We start from the raw sequence: 14,421 nt of genomic DNA on the forward strand, positions 1-14,421 counted from the left end.
TGCCATCTTTTAACAATATGCAATACAAACACAGGACTGTCGTGAGCAGGGGCTCTTTAAAGTAGAACGCACACACAAAATAAACAACAAGTAAATAAAATAAAAGCTTTCCTGAACTTTTTTGCAAAAATAATTTACCACCCTTTCAAAAAACAAACAAACTCTATCTGAATTTATCACTTTTCTTTATGGCTGGCAGCTATTTATGAAACAAAAAAAATTGTTAAATAAATATAAACATAAATATATTTATATATGTTTTTATTTTGCAATTAAAAATAATAATGGTCTTGTTAATAACTTTTACATGCCTATATTCTAGAACTTTTTAATATTTGTTTTTTCGACACATTTCCAACAGCACTTAAAGGCAGCATCCTCTGGTAATCCATCAAAAACGTCTAGACTCTTGGGACTGTTAAGATCCCTTTTGGTAGATTCCCCCATTCTACATTGATATCATTACTGTGATTGGACAATAATTATAAACCCCGCCTGCCAGTCCTTGATTGACAGACAGTTCACCAATAGCGAGAGGCAACGAGGCTCCCTTGTAACCTCTGATTGGTGGATTGGTCTGGACAATATGAATGGCAAAGTGTATTGTTCGACGTCTTCCCAAAGAGCAGCAACTTTGCGGTTCTCCAACTTAAGGCGAGTCCGTTAAATTGGTTTGTTTGAACGATTCTGCTTGAAATTTCATCGTCAAAGCGCCACAAGTTAAAGAAGACATGGAGAAGATTTAGAGAAGTGTTCAATCTGGTTAATTTGTCGTCGAACGGAGACAACTGTTGAGTGTAAGTAGCTGAAGTCATATGTTAGTCTCAGCGGGGATTTAAATGGTTAAACTCCGTTAGCCCAACTAGGTGGCTAGCGGTGGCTTGTTTGCAGTCATCTAACTTTGTTGTATACGAGTTAAAAACCAATACGACTCTAAAGGAATGTGTTACTAGTATGAAAAAAAAGATAAACTAAGTTCTAGGTTTTGATGCAAGTCTTACTGCTCATTAAGTTCCCTTTTTTGGTCTCGCTCACAGTGTGACCAGACTCCATGTAAGTTTTTCATTTAAAATCGTTTACATTAGTTCAATTGCTTACACTATTTGTGGAAGTTGGAAATATTATTACGTTCTTGGACGCAACGCGGTATGCTCCTTAATTCGGCATACACTCAGGTGTTCGATAAACTGCACTTAAAACTGAACGATGTTCTCCAAGCACGCCCTTACACCACGGATAGCTGCGACGAGCGAACTCTGAAAGTTCAGATTTATTTTGTATAAATTCTGCTTCTTTTCGTGCCGGATTATTGCGAAAACTCACAAGAATCATCTCAACTTATTTCCTGCTTCAGGTCCTGTTTTTTCACAAGCCTGTGTAACAATGAAGATAAACTGGCCGCTTTCAAACAGTAGTTCAGCTCTTTATTGAAATTGCCCACAGACTAGTGTTGGTGTGTGAGAGAAGAGCCTGCCCTAGAGATGGGGGACCGGGAGCCTCCAGTGTTTGGGTCCCTGGAGGAAGAGCTGGAGTACTGGAAGGAACAGGCTGCCAAGCACCAACAGAGGTATGGCCCCTGGTGATCTTCTTATAATTTTATTAATTTATAAACCCTAAGCTGTATATAGAATGAAGTGGATGTGTATCTTAATCTCACGTTAAATTCACCGCTGGTGGCGTGTTTAAAAACAGTTGGGAGTGAGACATGTTTATCACTGTGTTGCATCACGTTCTTCTTTTATCAGCGCTCAGAGTGTTTAGAAAACCAAATGTTTCTCCGTTCTCAGTGGATATTGGATTTCAGCACTCCCAGCTGTCGTAGGTTTTTGTTTCATAATGTGCCAAATGTTTTCGACAGGTGATCGGTCAGGGGCCGCTAAAGCACGTTTAACATACCCCGGATATTTTTTCCTTATCTGGCTTCACTCGAACATCCACAAATAAATCAACCTGGGGTCTAACAGCGTAGCCGAGGCAGGGTTTGCAGCATCTGACCAAGCAGAAACACTGAGAGGTCTGCTGGCAGCAGCTGATTTTTAGGGCATGTGGACACGTGTGAATGAGAGTTGGCTTTACGAGGTTTATTCAGTCGGGCTGGAAAACTGTTGCTATGTTCATAAAGTTTATTTGAAGCCCAGAAGGAAAGCTGACTAAAAGCATGACTGTATAAGTTAAGTCTTCTGTTAATCTCACTGTATTTTTATTTTGTATCATTTCTGCTCCATCGTTAGGAGTTTTTAACGCTCTGAAAGCAAAGAACACAAAAGAAAAATTCAAATTTGGGTTATCAATAAGTAAGAACGCCGTTTGAAGTTTACATGTTTAGGCTCATAGAACAATAAAATGGTTTTTAAATCGTACATAACGGAACAAAAAGCAGCAGTGACGTTGCTTCAGTGGATCTTTGTTTGTTACTGGTGCTCTTATAAACTTCAGACGCTCTTACTATCTGGGTGCTGAGGCCTTGTTTGTCTTCAAGCAATGTTGATGCACATTTCCAGAGAGCTGATTGGCCAGTAGAAAGTGATTTAATACCTGTTGATTTGTGTTCTCGCTTCTGAGCAGGTTAGGTCTGGAGCGTAAGTTACCATGGTGGTGAACCGCATGTGTAATACTGCGTCCCTGGGTCCTAAAGCTGCCTGCTAGTACGAGCTTTCAGACTGCAGGCGGGATGGTTTAATCTGGAGCTGTGTGTTGGAGTCTGAGCAACACGCAAATAATAACAGGTTGTATGTTTCTCTGCAGCCTGAGTTAGGGTTCGGGGCATATGTCGTTCAGCATTAGTGGGGCCTTCACAGATGTTCATATTACCAATCTAACATGCACTGATGCTCCGCCAGACCATCGCTGATGCAGGTCTTCTTGCAGTTTACTGATACATGACACATGTTGCTGTAATCAAATGAAAAGTGAAAATAGATTTGTCAAAGACTAAACATTTATTTGTAATTAGGGAGGTCTGCAAATGAAGGCCGCCTTCTTTTTATTTTTATTTTACACAGCATCCCAACATGCTTGTACCCCCTCCCCCAGTTAAACAGCTTCCCATAATGCTGACTGTGGTTATGTTGGTCAAGTTGGGTCCAGCTGCATCTGGTTTAAATTGATCCAGATCTTTGTCTTAAACATCGTCTTGGTCTGATTGTTTTCACTGGAAGAACCAAACTCACAACCCGAGCTGTATTCATTTATGAGTTGGGATTGATTTGCAGTGAAAATATCCAACGGTAACAAACATGCGGGGCATGTTCTGTGTTTTCAGTGCAGAGGAAGCTCAGGAGGAATTGCAGGAGTTCCAGCAGATGAGTCGGGACTACGAGGTGGAGCTGGAGACGGAGCTGAAGCAGTATGAGACGCGAAACCGCGAGCTTCTGACTGCCAACAACCGGCTGCGCATGGAACTGGAAAACTATAAGGTACGGGAGACGCAAGGAGTTCTCAGTATTCTGCATCTCAGCTCTCCAAGCTAACTCAAGACTGAAAACTGAGACTCCACCAATGAAGAAATGAAACTTTCCAGCATTCAGCAGCAGAGAAGACCTCCAACAGAGCCCTGATTTTCAAGATACTCCCTTTGATTCTCTGAAGCTACAGTCACAGTGGGGGAAACGGTGGTGGGAGACCACAGCATGACCAAAATTATTGCAACTGTGTGCAATGAACTTCAGCACAGGAAGCAGGTCTGCGACCAGCTGCAGACATTTACGATCTTCAAAGTGACTTTGGTGCGTAACTGTAGCAACAAGACCGTTCAGTCTGCTACCAGCGTGCAGCTGAACGAGATGGAAAATCAGCAAAAAGTGCAAATCTGGAGCCGTGTACACCGAGATTCACATTAACAACTAGCTTTCAGAGTCCTTTCGATTCAAAATTCCTCCACAAATAGTGACGTAGTTGCTGCAGGATCATTTGCTTATTTTCCAGACATGCACATCATTTTTTAGTCAAAGTGAATATGTTAATGTGCTGAGGAAATGCAGCGCTTCAAACACAGAAAATAATGGGCAGATTTCAAATATGAGAATCTTTGACGAAGCAAAATGAAGAGAATCTCCACCTAATCAAATACCTGCACCACCTCACCTGGCTCATCTTGATGTGGAATAGCAGTAGCTTTACTCTGAGCTGCCATGCTATAGGAGTCAGTTTCATAATTTATAAAGAAAAAGTAGTGAAAACCACAAATGAGACAGTTCTGTTCAATTCACTCTTTCCTCAGTTTTCTGTTTACTTTATTCACACAAAGTAAATGTTGAAAGGGTTATTGCACTGGTGACCGAACCTGTATTAGGCTCGGATATATGGCTAATTTTTCACAGTGTTTGATGTTTAAAAAGCATAAATGTTGTCTTTTAAGATCCTGCAGAAACTCTGAAAGGAGCTTCTGTGACGCAAGTCCGTATCTAAACTTGAACTAAAGTGTTCAGCCGTCTTTGAATTTGCATTCAGCCGACTGACCGTTGAAGCGGCTTTGATGAGGATTTTCATATCGCTCAGCTGATTGCGAGTCGGGTTTTCTGGCTCTGGTTTGCCTGCAGTGAAGAGGAGCCGCTGCTCAGCGTAAGCAGCGCGCTCTTCGCTCTCACAGAGGATCGATTCAGGCCAGAGAGAGGCAGCTGACGCCTCCTGCGCTCCATCTGTGTCTGGAGGGGATGGCAGTACCTCCAGAAGATCCTTGGTACAAATCTCATTAGTTTGTCCCGCTGCTGTGCACAGAGCCGGGTGTGCGCCGGCATTTTGAGGAGCTCGGTTAAAAAGCAAAAAGGGGACAATGGCGCAGAGTTTGTTCATGGTGGGCGCCGCGCCCCCGGTGCCAGGCACAGTGAAAATGACGTCATGCCATTGTGTTTGATGGTGAACTGTCCCCACACGCTGCAGTGATAAGACGGTTAACAGCTGTATCTGCTGTTGCGCTCACTGCTCAGAGCCAACATCAACCCTGACGCTTGCTTGTAATGATGAGGGTGCCGTTTTCTCCTCGTCATACAGAACGCAGCAGCCTGACGCTGGACCCAGACTTCTGTGGAGCGTCTGTGCAGACGGCTCCGGCGTTGCTGCCTGTGTGAGCAGCATCGATGGGGACGGTGGTGTCACCAAAACGTTGGAGAGAGAAATGCAGAATAATTTACTTTTAGATGTTGTTTTTTATATTAATATCTAAATATGCAGCACGATTCATGACTAAGGTTTTGAAATAAATGCTGAACACTGGCTGCTCTGTCGTTCACAAGAAATATGAGAAAATGTTGACGTCCTGGAGGCGAACCCTGCCACAAAAAAACCTTCCAGGTGTACGAAATAAGAGACAGAGTTCAGATGGTCTCGCGGCACAGAAAAGGCTTCATCTTGGAAGGATTTTTGCTGTGCTGGATGAGAATTTATTTATTTATTTATTTTCTGACAAGGCCAAAATAACTCCAGTAAAGTAAGCGAAGGACCAGACTTTGAAGAACTGAAACATGGCGACACTTTGCTGAATCAAACATTTGAGCCCAAACTTTCAACCTGGCATAAAAGATTCGACTAAAGAAATGTGAACATGTGAAGTGTTTTTGTGACAGACTGGGTGCAACCAAGTGCCCGAAGATACAAATGAAATTTGGTTCTTTGCTAAATTGTCTGACTGACTCGTCGCTTTAGCTTTGGAGCCTTTTATGCTTGAATGATTCGTAGGTCGGTGTGAAGCAGCTTGACAAACAAAAGGTTCTGACAGAGCTCGGGTCTAAAGGCTGGATTGAAAACGAGCGAAAAAAGCTCTTCAAGTCTGACATTTGTTTATAAAGGTTGAATATTATGCCTTCAGTCGTGGTTTCTTCATTTGTGAGGCATTTGAAAGGTTCTCTGGTGAATTTGATTCTTGAAACGGTTTGTTTTTACTAAAAGTTTATTCATTTATTTCTGCCTTTAAAGCTGAAATCAATCCTCTTGAATATTTGTTGAGGTTTAAGCAGAGTTCCTGAAGATCTGCTCCACTCCAGCCGCCGAGGTCTGTCTTTATTTTGCTTCTCATTCTCTCTCTGACTGTATTTTTCTTGTATTTTCGTCCCTCCTGCCAGGATAAGTATGAGACGCAGCACTCTGAGGCCTGTCGGCAGATCTCCAGCCTGGAGGGAGACCTGGCTGAAACCACTGCCGTCCGAGACCAGCTTCACAAATACATCAGAGAGCTGGAGCAGGCCAACGACGACCTGGAGAGGGCCAAGAGGTCAGGAGGAGCATGAGCATGGTTTTATTGAATTTCCAGAAATAAATGAAGAAATTTAAGTTAAGTGGAGGTAAAAGAAACTGGAAAATTGTACATCTGTCCACCAAAACGGGCTCGAAACCAGCAGAAGACAAATGTAGAGAAACGACAACAAAAAGCTGCAGGGCTCCAGGTTTACTGATTTATTAAATAAATGACATTTTGAACATGCATGCTCTTAAATCAGATGATTGTGGTACCACCTTAAATCACAGCGCCCAATCAGTTCTTTGATATTGTCCAGTTAAAATATAAAAATGAGCCTTAAGATATTTTTCAAAAACAAAATATTAAATATACAGAAATAAAACATTGATAAAATATGAACAATGTATGTTTTTATAACCTATTAAATAAATTAGAAGAAGAAACAGTGAAAATAATTGGGGGAGAATAAAAAAAAAAAAAAATATAGATATATATATATATATATATATATAGATATATATATATAGATATATATATAGATATATATAGATATAGATAGATATATATATATATAGATATAGATAGATATATATATATATAGATAGATATCGGTAAATGTAATAAGGAAAAACTCCAAACATTCATAAATGAATTAGTAAAATAAATCCTTTTTTTTTTTTTTTTTTTAAACATGCACTAACCAGCTGGTAAAAATGAAATGAGCCTTAAAAACAGCAGCAAGCCCTCCTCCACGACCAGAAGCTCTCAGAACATTAAAAAAGGTTCAGCCGGCACTAGCTCAATGAAGGTGCTTAACTCAGCGGGAGAAATCCAGGTTTCAGTCAGGAAGAGCAAATCCAGAACACGAGATACAAGGGCTGTCTCCCAATTCAGGGTCTGCAGCCTTAAAGTACGCAGCCTCAACGATCCTCAAGGGCCGCGTACTCAAAGACCGCTAATGCCGGAAGTGCGAGGCTTGTGAAATGGGACGGCCTAGCCTCCGTTGCGATGCCCAGGTTGCCTAGCAACCATGATACTAACAGCTGGAAACGTGTCATACAGCTGTGTTTGACAGAAATGAAGGAGACAATCTTTTGTTCATTTGTTTGTTTCTACATGAGCTTTGATCATTCTCTGTAGGATTAAGCTCAGCTATTGATCGGTGTATATTTTAAAGTAAAGGCTTTAAAACCAAGTTAGTACAAACGTCACTAATGTCACATGACTTTGCCGACATGTGGCCAACAGCAATGTTTAATGTTCTTCGTTATTAAACATTTGCACATAAGTGACGTAATATTCAGTACTTAAAGTTTACTCTTCGGGAGCCCCTCATCCGCAGTTTTTTTTTTCGGCAATTTTATCCACACCCACCGCCGCGCTATGCATTCTGGGATATGTTGGGCCACGAAGTCTACACCGCCACAGCCTTAAAATTCAGGGAAATGAAGGACGCATTTCAGGGCCGCATTTCGAGCAGCCTTTGAATTGGGACAGCCTTCGGCGCGCCGCTGTGACGTAATCGGCCTTGAAATGCGTACTTTAAGGCTGCAGACCCTGAATTGGGATACAGCCAAAGAATTCCTTCAGTATGAAGGTCTTGTTTGCCACCGACCTGGTATTTATTAGACCCAGCCTGAGAGGAACTGGGCCCAAAACTTCCGAGGCATTAGCAAGCAGATCCACCGGTCGAAGGTTGTTTTTTTGTTTTGTTTGTTTTTTTTGCCAACTCCACGCCAGCACAAATGTCGTAGAGGACAGAGTTGCAGGACCATTTTCGAGAGATGCAACGGGAACCAACCAGGAGTCCACGGCACGCAATGCAACCAAAAGTCACGGATGGAGCGGAGCTCATAGGGAAAATGAGAAATCCAGGATTTCAGCTTGACAAGACGACCTCCACGGTGACCCCGTCTCCTGCGTCGCTTCCGCAAATCCAGTGACAGTGGTAGGGAACGCCAGTACGGTGGTACTGGTTCCAGATAGGGAGGCAAAAAGCCTTGGTTGTCACATCCAGGCCGGTCAGACATCCGGACATTTTTTTGACTTAAAGACACTTTTAGTACAATTTTACCTTCATAAATGAATCTTTTCTGAGTAACAGGTGGATTCAGATTTTATTCAGTTTTTCAGTTTTGATCCTTCATAACTCCAGAAGTTCAGGAGAAACATGAAAAACACCTTTCATAGTTTCAACAGCAAAACTGCAGCGGCTCTGGTGTCTGCTCATCTCCATGTCTGCTTTGCTGTCCTCTTTCCTGGTCTCTCTTGTTACAGGACAGACTCGCTGATTTTAATGCAGTGACCCTGTAAACGGTCTGTTTTGTGACGTTTCTGGTTCGGTGCCTTTCAGGGCGACGATCATGTCACTGGAGGACTTCGAGCAGAGGATGAATCAGGTCATAGAGAGGAACGCCTTCCTCGAGAGCGAGCTGGACGAGAAGGAGAACCTGTTAGAGTCCGTCCAGAGACTGAAGGACGAAGCCAGAGGTGCAGCGAGATCTTTTTCTTCGGCAGTTTCGTTCGTGTTTGCTTTTGCTCGTCTTCATCACTTCTTTGTGTGTCTGCACAGACCTGAGGCAGGAGCTCGCCGTGCAGCAAAAACAGCAGGTACAGGAGAGGAAACCGTCCTTCAGCAGTGCAGCCAAAGAGCCTTCTTCATCAGCGTCGTCGTCCTCGGCTGGGCTGCCCACCCCTCCTCTCACCCCGTTAGACAAAAGAACAGAAGACAAACCCGCGTCTTCGTCCTCTAACCAGCCCCTTCCCTCCGCCGCCACGCCGCCCAGACCCCCCGCCTCCGCAGAGCCCTTCAGCACCCCGCAGCCCCCCGTCAGCAGAGGTCAGTCTATGTTCTGTGGTGGTGTTAACCTTTTTACCATCCAGCTCTGTTTATGAAGTGTGACTTTCTCAAAATGTGCTTGAAACACAACCTGAGCTCTTCTATAATCAGTCGTATCTGAGCCACAGCGATTCCAAGAACATGCTTTATGCCTGATTCAAGAAAAAGCTCCAAAAAGTTTCAGATCCCTACAGATAAACTCTCTTTAGTGACACTAAAACAACTATAAAAGCTTCTGGCATCATAAAAAACAATGCTGTTCTTTTCTTGCTGCTAATTATGGATTTGCCCGCGATAAGCGCTCAAACTGCTCAGCTGAAATCCAACCAAACTGCCCGTGTTTACTGCTGCTGGGAAAGGATCAGCGCCGATCCTGATTGGTTGCTGAGCTGCCCCGTGGTGGAAACTACACCGAAAATACTGGGGGCTCATTTTGTAGTTGGCAACAGTATCCAGGAAGAAAGAAAAAATATGATGTTTTTTGTTTGTCTTTTCTGAACAAAACCGCCAGTGGAAAGGCTGCAGCAGCACTTTTAATATAGAAAATCCCCTTTGGTGTTTATTTTCTGTGGATCCTGAAGGAGAAACGGGTCGAGCTCAGTGTTCAGCTTTTATTTTACTTTATTTGTATGTGTCAGCTGTCCTGCATGGGTTACCCTGATCCTGTGGAGTGGGTTTTGCAGCAGTAGTCTCAGTTCTGCAGCTTCAGTTTAGGTCCGTGTGGGTCCGTGAGTCGGGTCTCATCCTGCTGCAGGTTCTGGTTAGCCTGACATCACCGGTGGAGTCCGACTCTGTCGACGGGCGACCCTTCCACCAGAGAAACACGAGGCAGGAAAGGACGGCGCGGACTCGCCAACAGTGAACTTTCACAATAAGAGTGTGATGATTGTTGATAAGTTTGAATTGGCTACAGATGATGATCATATTCATGAATCTGATTATTTGTGAATGTTTTCTTTAACTAACTGCTTTATCGAGTGTAAATCGGTCATCCTGCTCGTCTGTTTTCGTTATCACTGTGAGCTGCGTGTCTGTTTCTCAGGTGAAAGCCTGTCTGGGACCCCGCTCACCACGTCGGCGAGGATCTCTGCTTTGAACATTGTCGGAGAGCTGCTGAGGAAAGTCGGGGTAAGAAGCTCAGCTCGTGTTTTTCATCATCTGACTTACCGTCATGTGATGCTGCAGGCAGTTTCTCAGAGTCCATTAAACATTACACAGACTTATCTTTGACTTTTGGGAAGAATAACACAGCCAGTGATTTTTCTTTCTTTCTGTTTTTAAATCACCGGTACAGAGTGAAGACAGTAACTTGGCATATTTTTAGATAAACAATAGTAAGATGGGAGCAAAGCAAGAAAAGCCTTAAAAATTATACAAAAGGTACTTGGTGTCACATGACAGGAACATGTGGTCCGTTATGGCCGGTGGTTTGTGACACTCATTAAATCAGAGATTTGAACCTTTCGTTTTTTCTTCTCCGTTCAGAGTCTGGAGTCCAGGCTGGCATCGTGTCGGGAATATGTCCAAGAGCAGGCGGTGAATCGCAGAGCCCACGCTGGTGGACAGGGGGCAGCAGCGGGTCAGAGCAGCTCCTCAGAGAACCATCCAACCAACGGCCTCTACAACAAGGGGTGAGCTTCTGTGCAGCCATGAAAGGCAGCGTAAGACTCACTGTAAGTCTCCTGCTTATCAGGGGAACCTTCATATTACTGAGAGAGGCCTAAAAATTTGGATGCATGTGTTTGGTCATCTAAACTTTCCACTGTTGCTTTCCTCGCCGGTCAGCATCGAGCGCATTAGTGAGATGAACGACTGATTTTCTTGCTGTAACGTACGATGCTGCAGCCCCGGGTTGTTCTGCAGATTTACTGATCTTTATTAAAGTCCGTCCTGTGAAGTGGAAATACTCACTCTGTTGTCTGATCAGAGATGGCACTGAAAGACGTTCGGAGGTTGTGACTGTTTACTTGTTGTTTCCAGGCTCGTTAAGAGGTTGGATTTAGGAGCTGGATCCAAGCTGCTGCTGTGAAAGTAAAAGTGCTGCTGGGCCCGTCGTCTCCGTCCACCCCGGGTCTCCCGAACGTGACACAGGTATCGCCCTTGTCGCCTCTTCAGGACACAGACTACCGAAGCTCTGAGGACACGTTACTCCAGACACGTCGGGATGTTTTTGTTTGTTCGTTAACAGGACTCTTTTCAGCACTCGCACTTGGCTTTGAACTGATCTACTGGACCCTCTCAGCTCCTTTTGTTTGGATCTTCTTGTTTTCCCCTCTCCCTCTAAAAGTTTTGTTCAGATTAAACACAAAGTGAGCTTGAGAGACGTCTGATGGCTGAGCACTGGACGGGCACCTTTATGCACACACTGGGGGGTAAAACTGCCTTTAAACCTCCTGACAGTCAAGAAGCTTCCACTGTCAGGAGTGTCTCTGAGTTCACACAGAGAGGAGATGATAAGCACACGTGGTGGCCTAGAAAGACGATATGTTTACACATTCTTACAGACTGAGCAGAGACTTTGACTACGTTACTTAGGGCTGGGCAATGTGTCGATTTGGTAAATACGTCGATATATTTTCAAAAAATCCACATGGTTTACTTCTACGTGTAGCGTGAATAATGACTTGAAATGTAACGGTACATGTTAACTTAATGTCTGTGGTAGCAGAAAACTTGAGGAGAGGGAATCGGACTTCGTTAACAAAAACACATTTTTACCTCGCAGGAAGCCGGATTTACCCGTCACTTCAGATCCAAACTGACTGCAGGGTTTCTGCCGCTGTGCTACAACCCTGCCCCAAGCTGCTGGGATTAATGGCTTTTCCTAGCAAAACCTCTGTAACCACCTTTATCATAGTAACTAAAGCTAAACTAAAAGGGCGGCGTGGCAAGTCAACTACTAAAGGCCCATCTTGAGCCAGGAAATACCCCAGAGGTGTTTCCCAAACTTCCACGCCACCACGTTTATTAGAACCAACCGAAACTATTGAACGACTAACTCTGCCAGTAACCACCGCCGTGCAGTAACACGAACTAATGATGAGCAGCTTCTGCTCTGGCAGGTAAACTTCCTGTTTTTGTGAATGGAGTCTGGTGGAGCGTTGCAGCTTCTTGTTTTACCACAAAGAGCAACTGTGAAAAGTCTTTGAAACAGAGCTTCCACTTAAACCCGCAGTGACTGAACCTCAAACAAGCAGCGTTTATGTTCAACAGCAGAACGAAAGGTGGACGCAGACTGTTGGTGAGCGGTCACGTGACCGCTCAGGATGTAATGTGTATTAATGTTTTTGTCTATATCGCCCAGCTCTAACATGACCGAAGATTTTACTGCTGAGGCAGCAAAGCTCAGAAGAAATAGTGTTGTTACCTTTGACCTTTTATAAGGAAGTCACAGACAGCACGGTCACGGAAAGGTGACGCGCTGTCTGTGACTATTTTTGAAGGATCCTGCGACACCAGGTGACCATTTTGGGATGTATCTGTCAAAGGTGTCTAAATGTGTTTATAATGATTAATTGAATGTGAGAAGTTGGCTCCTCTGCAGCTCCATGTGGCCCTTTGGCCTCGTTCTGTGGTTCACTCTTTGCCTTCTGGTTCTCGGGCAGTTCTCCATGAATTTCATTTTAGTTTGTCAAAGTCAGGCTAAAACCTAGATTGAGGTGGGCCGAACACAGTAAACGGTTTTGTTTGGGTTTATTAGTGTTATTGTCTTAATTATGGAGTTCAGCTCAGTTTGTCATCAATAACCTGATTGTAGAGGAAGGAGGCTTTCTCACAGTTTAAGTTTGTGGCTGTCCGTCCACACGTGGCGTTCATAATTCTGTCATCTACAATTATTTCACGAAGACTAACCGATGGACATAATGAGCTGGTCTGACTCCGCCCTCCTGGATTGTAACTGGTAGTCTTTGTTCTCAGTGTAGTGCAGCGTAAACCAGCTCTTCACCACTTTGCTGTTTTTAACTCGCAGTCCGACTGCAGGATGAAACTTTCTGAAGAAGCAGCTGAATGATTTCTTTCAAAATCAGAGCGAAAGCATTGTCCACCTCGTTTGGTGCGTTCACACTAAAGAATCGAAGAATCGTCATATGAAAATCCACAATTATTCAATCGTGACAGCCAACGAGACGAGGAAGAGTCCAGCCCACAGCTGGAATAACGTTTCAGTAGCATATTTTCAGAGTTTCGCAGGAAGTCTTCCTTTTCTCCACGTTCTCCAAGTTAACTTGAGTAATGCCTCGAGATTCAAACAGCGACGGGTGTCAGGAGAATCTCAGCTGATCGCCTGAAATATTTTTACCTCCATTCATGTCACCAGCTCAAAATTTAGTCTCCTTCTTTGCATAAACTTTGATTCTTTTTTCTGTGAACGCACCATAACGCTCAGGTGAAGAAGATGAACCCGATAAAACCGGTTTTATTTCTCTGTGTGGTGGAAACATTAGGAAAGATTAGCCGTGGATATTCATCGTTCCTGGATGATGATTACTAATGATTCTGGAGACTTCCCTTCAGACCAAAGTTCAGTTTTATACTTAAAATGTTTCACTTAAATCACCAGCTTGACGTGAAATTTACAGGTAACATTAATGCCTCTAACAGGGTGAAACTTTATAACTTATTGTAAATTCCTGCATTTAAACAAACAAGAAACAAAACTTTTTAACCTTCCAAAACGAACCAAAGCTACCAACAGAATGTAAATAACTGCTATAAATTTGTGCCCAAATTGTACCAGGATACAGTGCAGCAGGTCTGGGAAAGCAGCCGCAACATCTGGTGAAACACTGCCCCCTGCTGGTTAAAGATTGCAAACGGTAGTTACAAAAAGTACCTCTGGCGACCCTCAGGATATTTCAGATGAGCTTTTATGCTTATAAAAATATTTGTTCCGTCCAAAAGTTTGATGTTATAGCTAACGTGTAGATGTTAGATGATTCTAATGATGGAGATTTGTGAGATCTGTGTGGCAGACGGGTAGTTTAGGCACTTTTTAGTCTGTGGAGACGTTTGTTAGATCCCTCTGCAGGGCTACTTCTGTCTTTCCAGGAGTGAAATCTGAAACATCTTCTGTTTCTGAGGAGATTCGATTACTTCAGTGAAGGCTACTCGTGTTTTATGTTAAAAAAAGTATGTTGTAGTGTTGTCTACTCACTGTAGGGTCACTAAAATGTAGGATGAGGATGTGTAGGTTGGGTTGCTCAAGCCTTGAGTCAGGACCTGTTATAAGTAGCCGCTCAGGGTGGGAGTAAAGCAACAGGCTCTGGTGTTTTTCTTTTGCCTTATGTGACTCTGTAAAATGAAGTGCTTGCATGCTCACATGAAGTGCTGAAGACCTGTTCTGGCCTTTGTTGTTTTTTACCTTCAGCGCTGCTTCTGAAAAAGCAATAAAACTTGAAACGCACAGAAG

The 14,421-nt window shown here is 43.5% G+C and overlaps 1 protein-coding gene across 1 annotated transcript; it reads left to right on the plus strand.

The window, feature by feature from the left end:
* The first annotated feature begins 539 nt into the window (after positions 1 to 539).
* LOC146711989 (nuclear distribution protein nudE homolog 1-B-like) lies at positions 540 to 14,420 on the plus strand. The gene is made up of 9 exons (XM_085455060.1): positions 540 to 797; positions 1,444 to 1,567; positions 3,263 to 3,416; positions 6,057 to 6,205; positions 8,526 to 8,662; positions 8,745 to 9,011; positions 10,054 to 10,139; positions 10,497 to 10,642; positions 10,992 to 14,420. Exons 2-9 carry the CDS (start codon positions 1,482 to 1,484, stop codon positions 11,038 to 11,040), a joined length of 1,074 nt encoding a protein of 357 aa, XP_085311186.1. The 5' UTR covers positions 540 to 797; positions 1,444 to 1,481; the 3' UTR covers positions 11,041 to 14,420.
* The last annotated feature ends 1 nt before the right edge of the window (position 14,421 follows it).

Source organism: Copadichromis virginalis, linkage group LG4 (assembly GCF_057382275.1).
Source record: "Copadichromis virginalis isolate Kocher_CV1m ecotype Utaka linkage group LG4, C_Virginalis_male_GT1.1, whole genome shotgun sequence".
Classification (NCBI taxonomy): Eukaryota; Metazoa; Chordata; class Actinopteri; order Cichliformes; family Cichlidae; genus Copadichromis; species Copadichromis virginalis.

Coding starts and splice junctions, on each gene's coding strand:
- LOC146711989 (XM_085455060.1), top strand. CDS start 1,482: ATGGGGGACCGGGAGCCTCCAGTGTTTGGGTCCCTGGAGGAAGAGCTG. Junction 1,568..3,262: donor GCTGCCAAGCACCAACAGAG/GTATGGCCCCTG, acceptor CTGTGTTTTCAG/TGCAGAGGAAGCTCAGGAGG. Junction 10,643..10,991: donor AACGGCCTCTACAACAAGGG/GTGAGCTTCTGT, acceptor TGTTGTTTCCAG/GCTCGTTAAGAGGTTGGATT.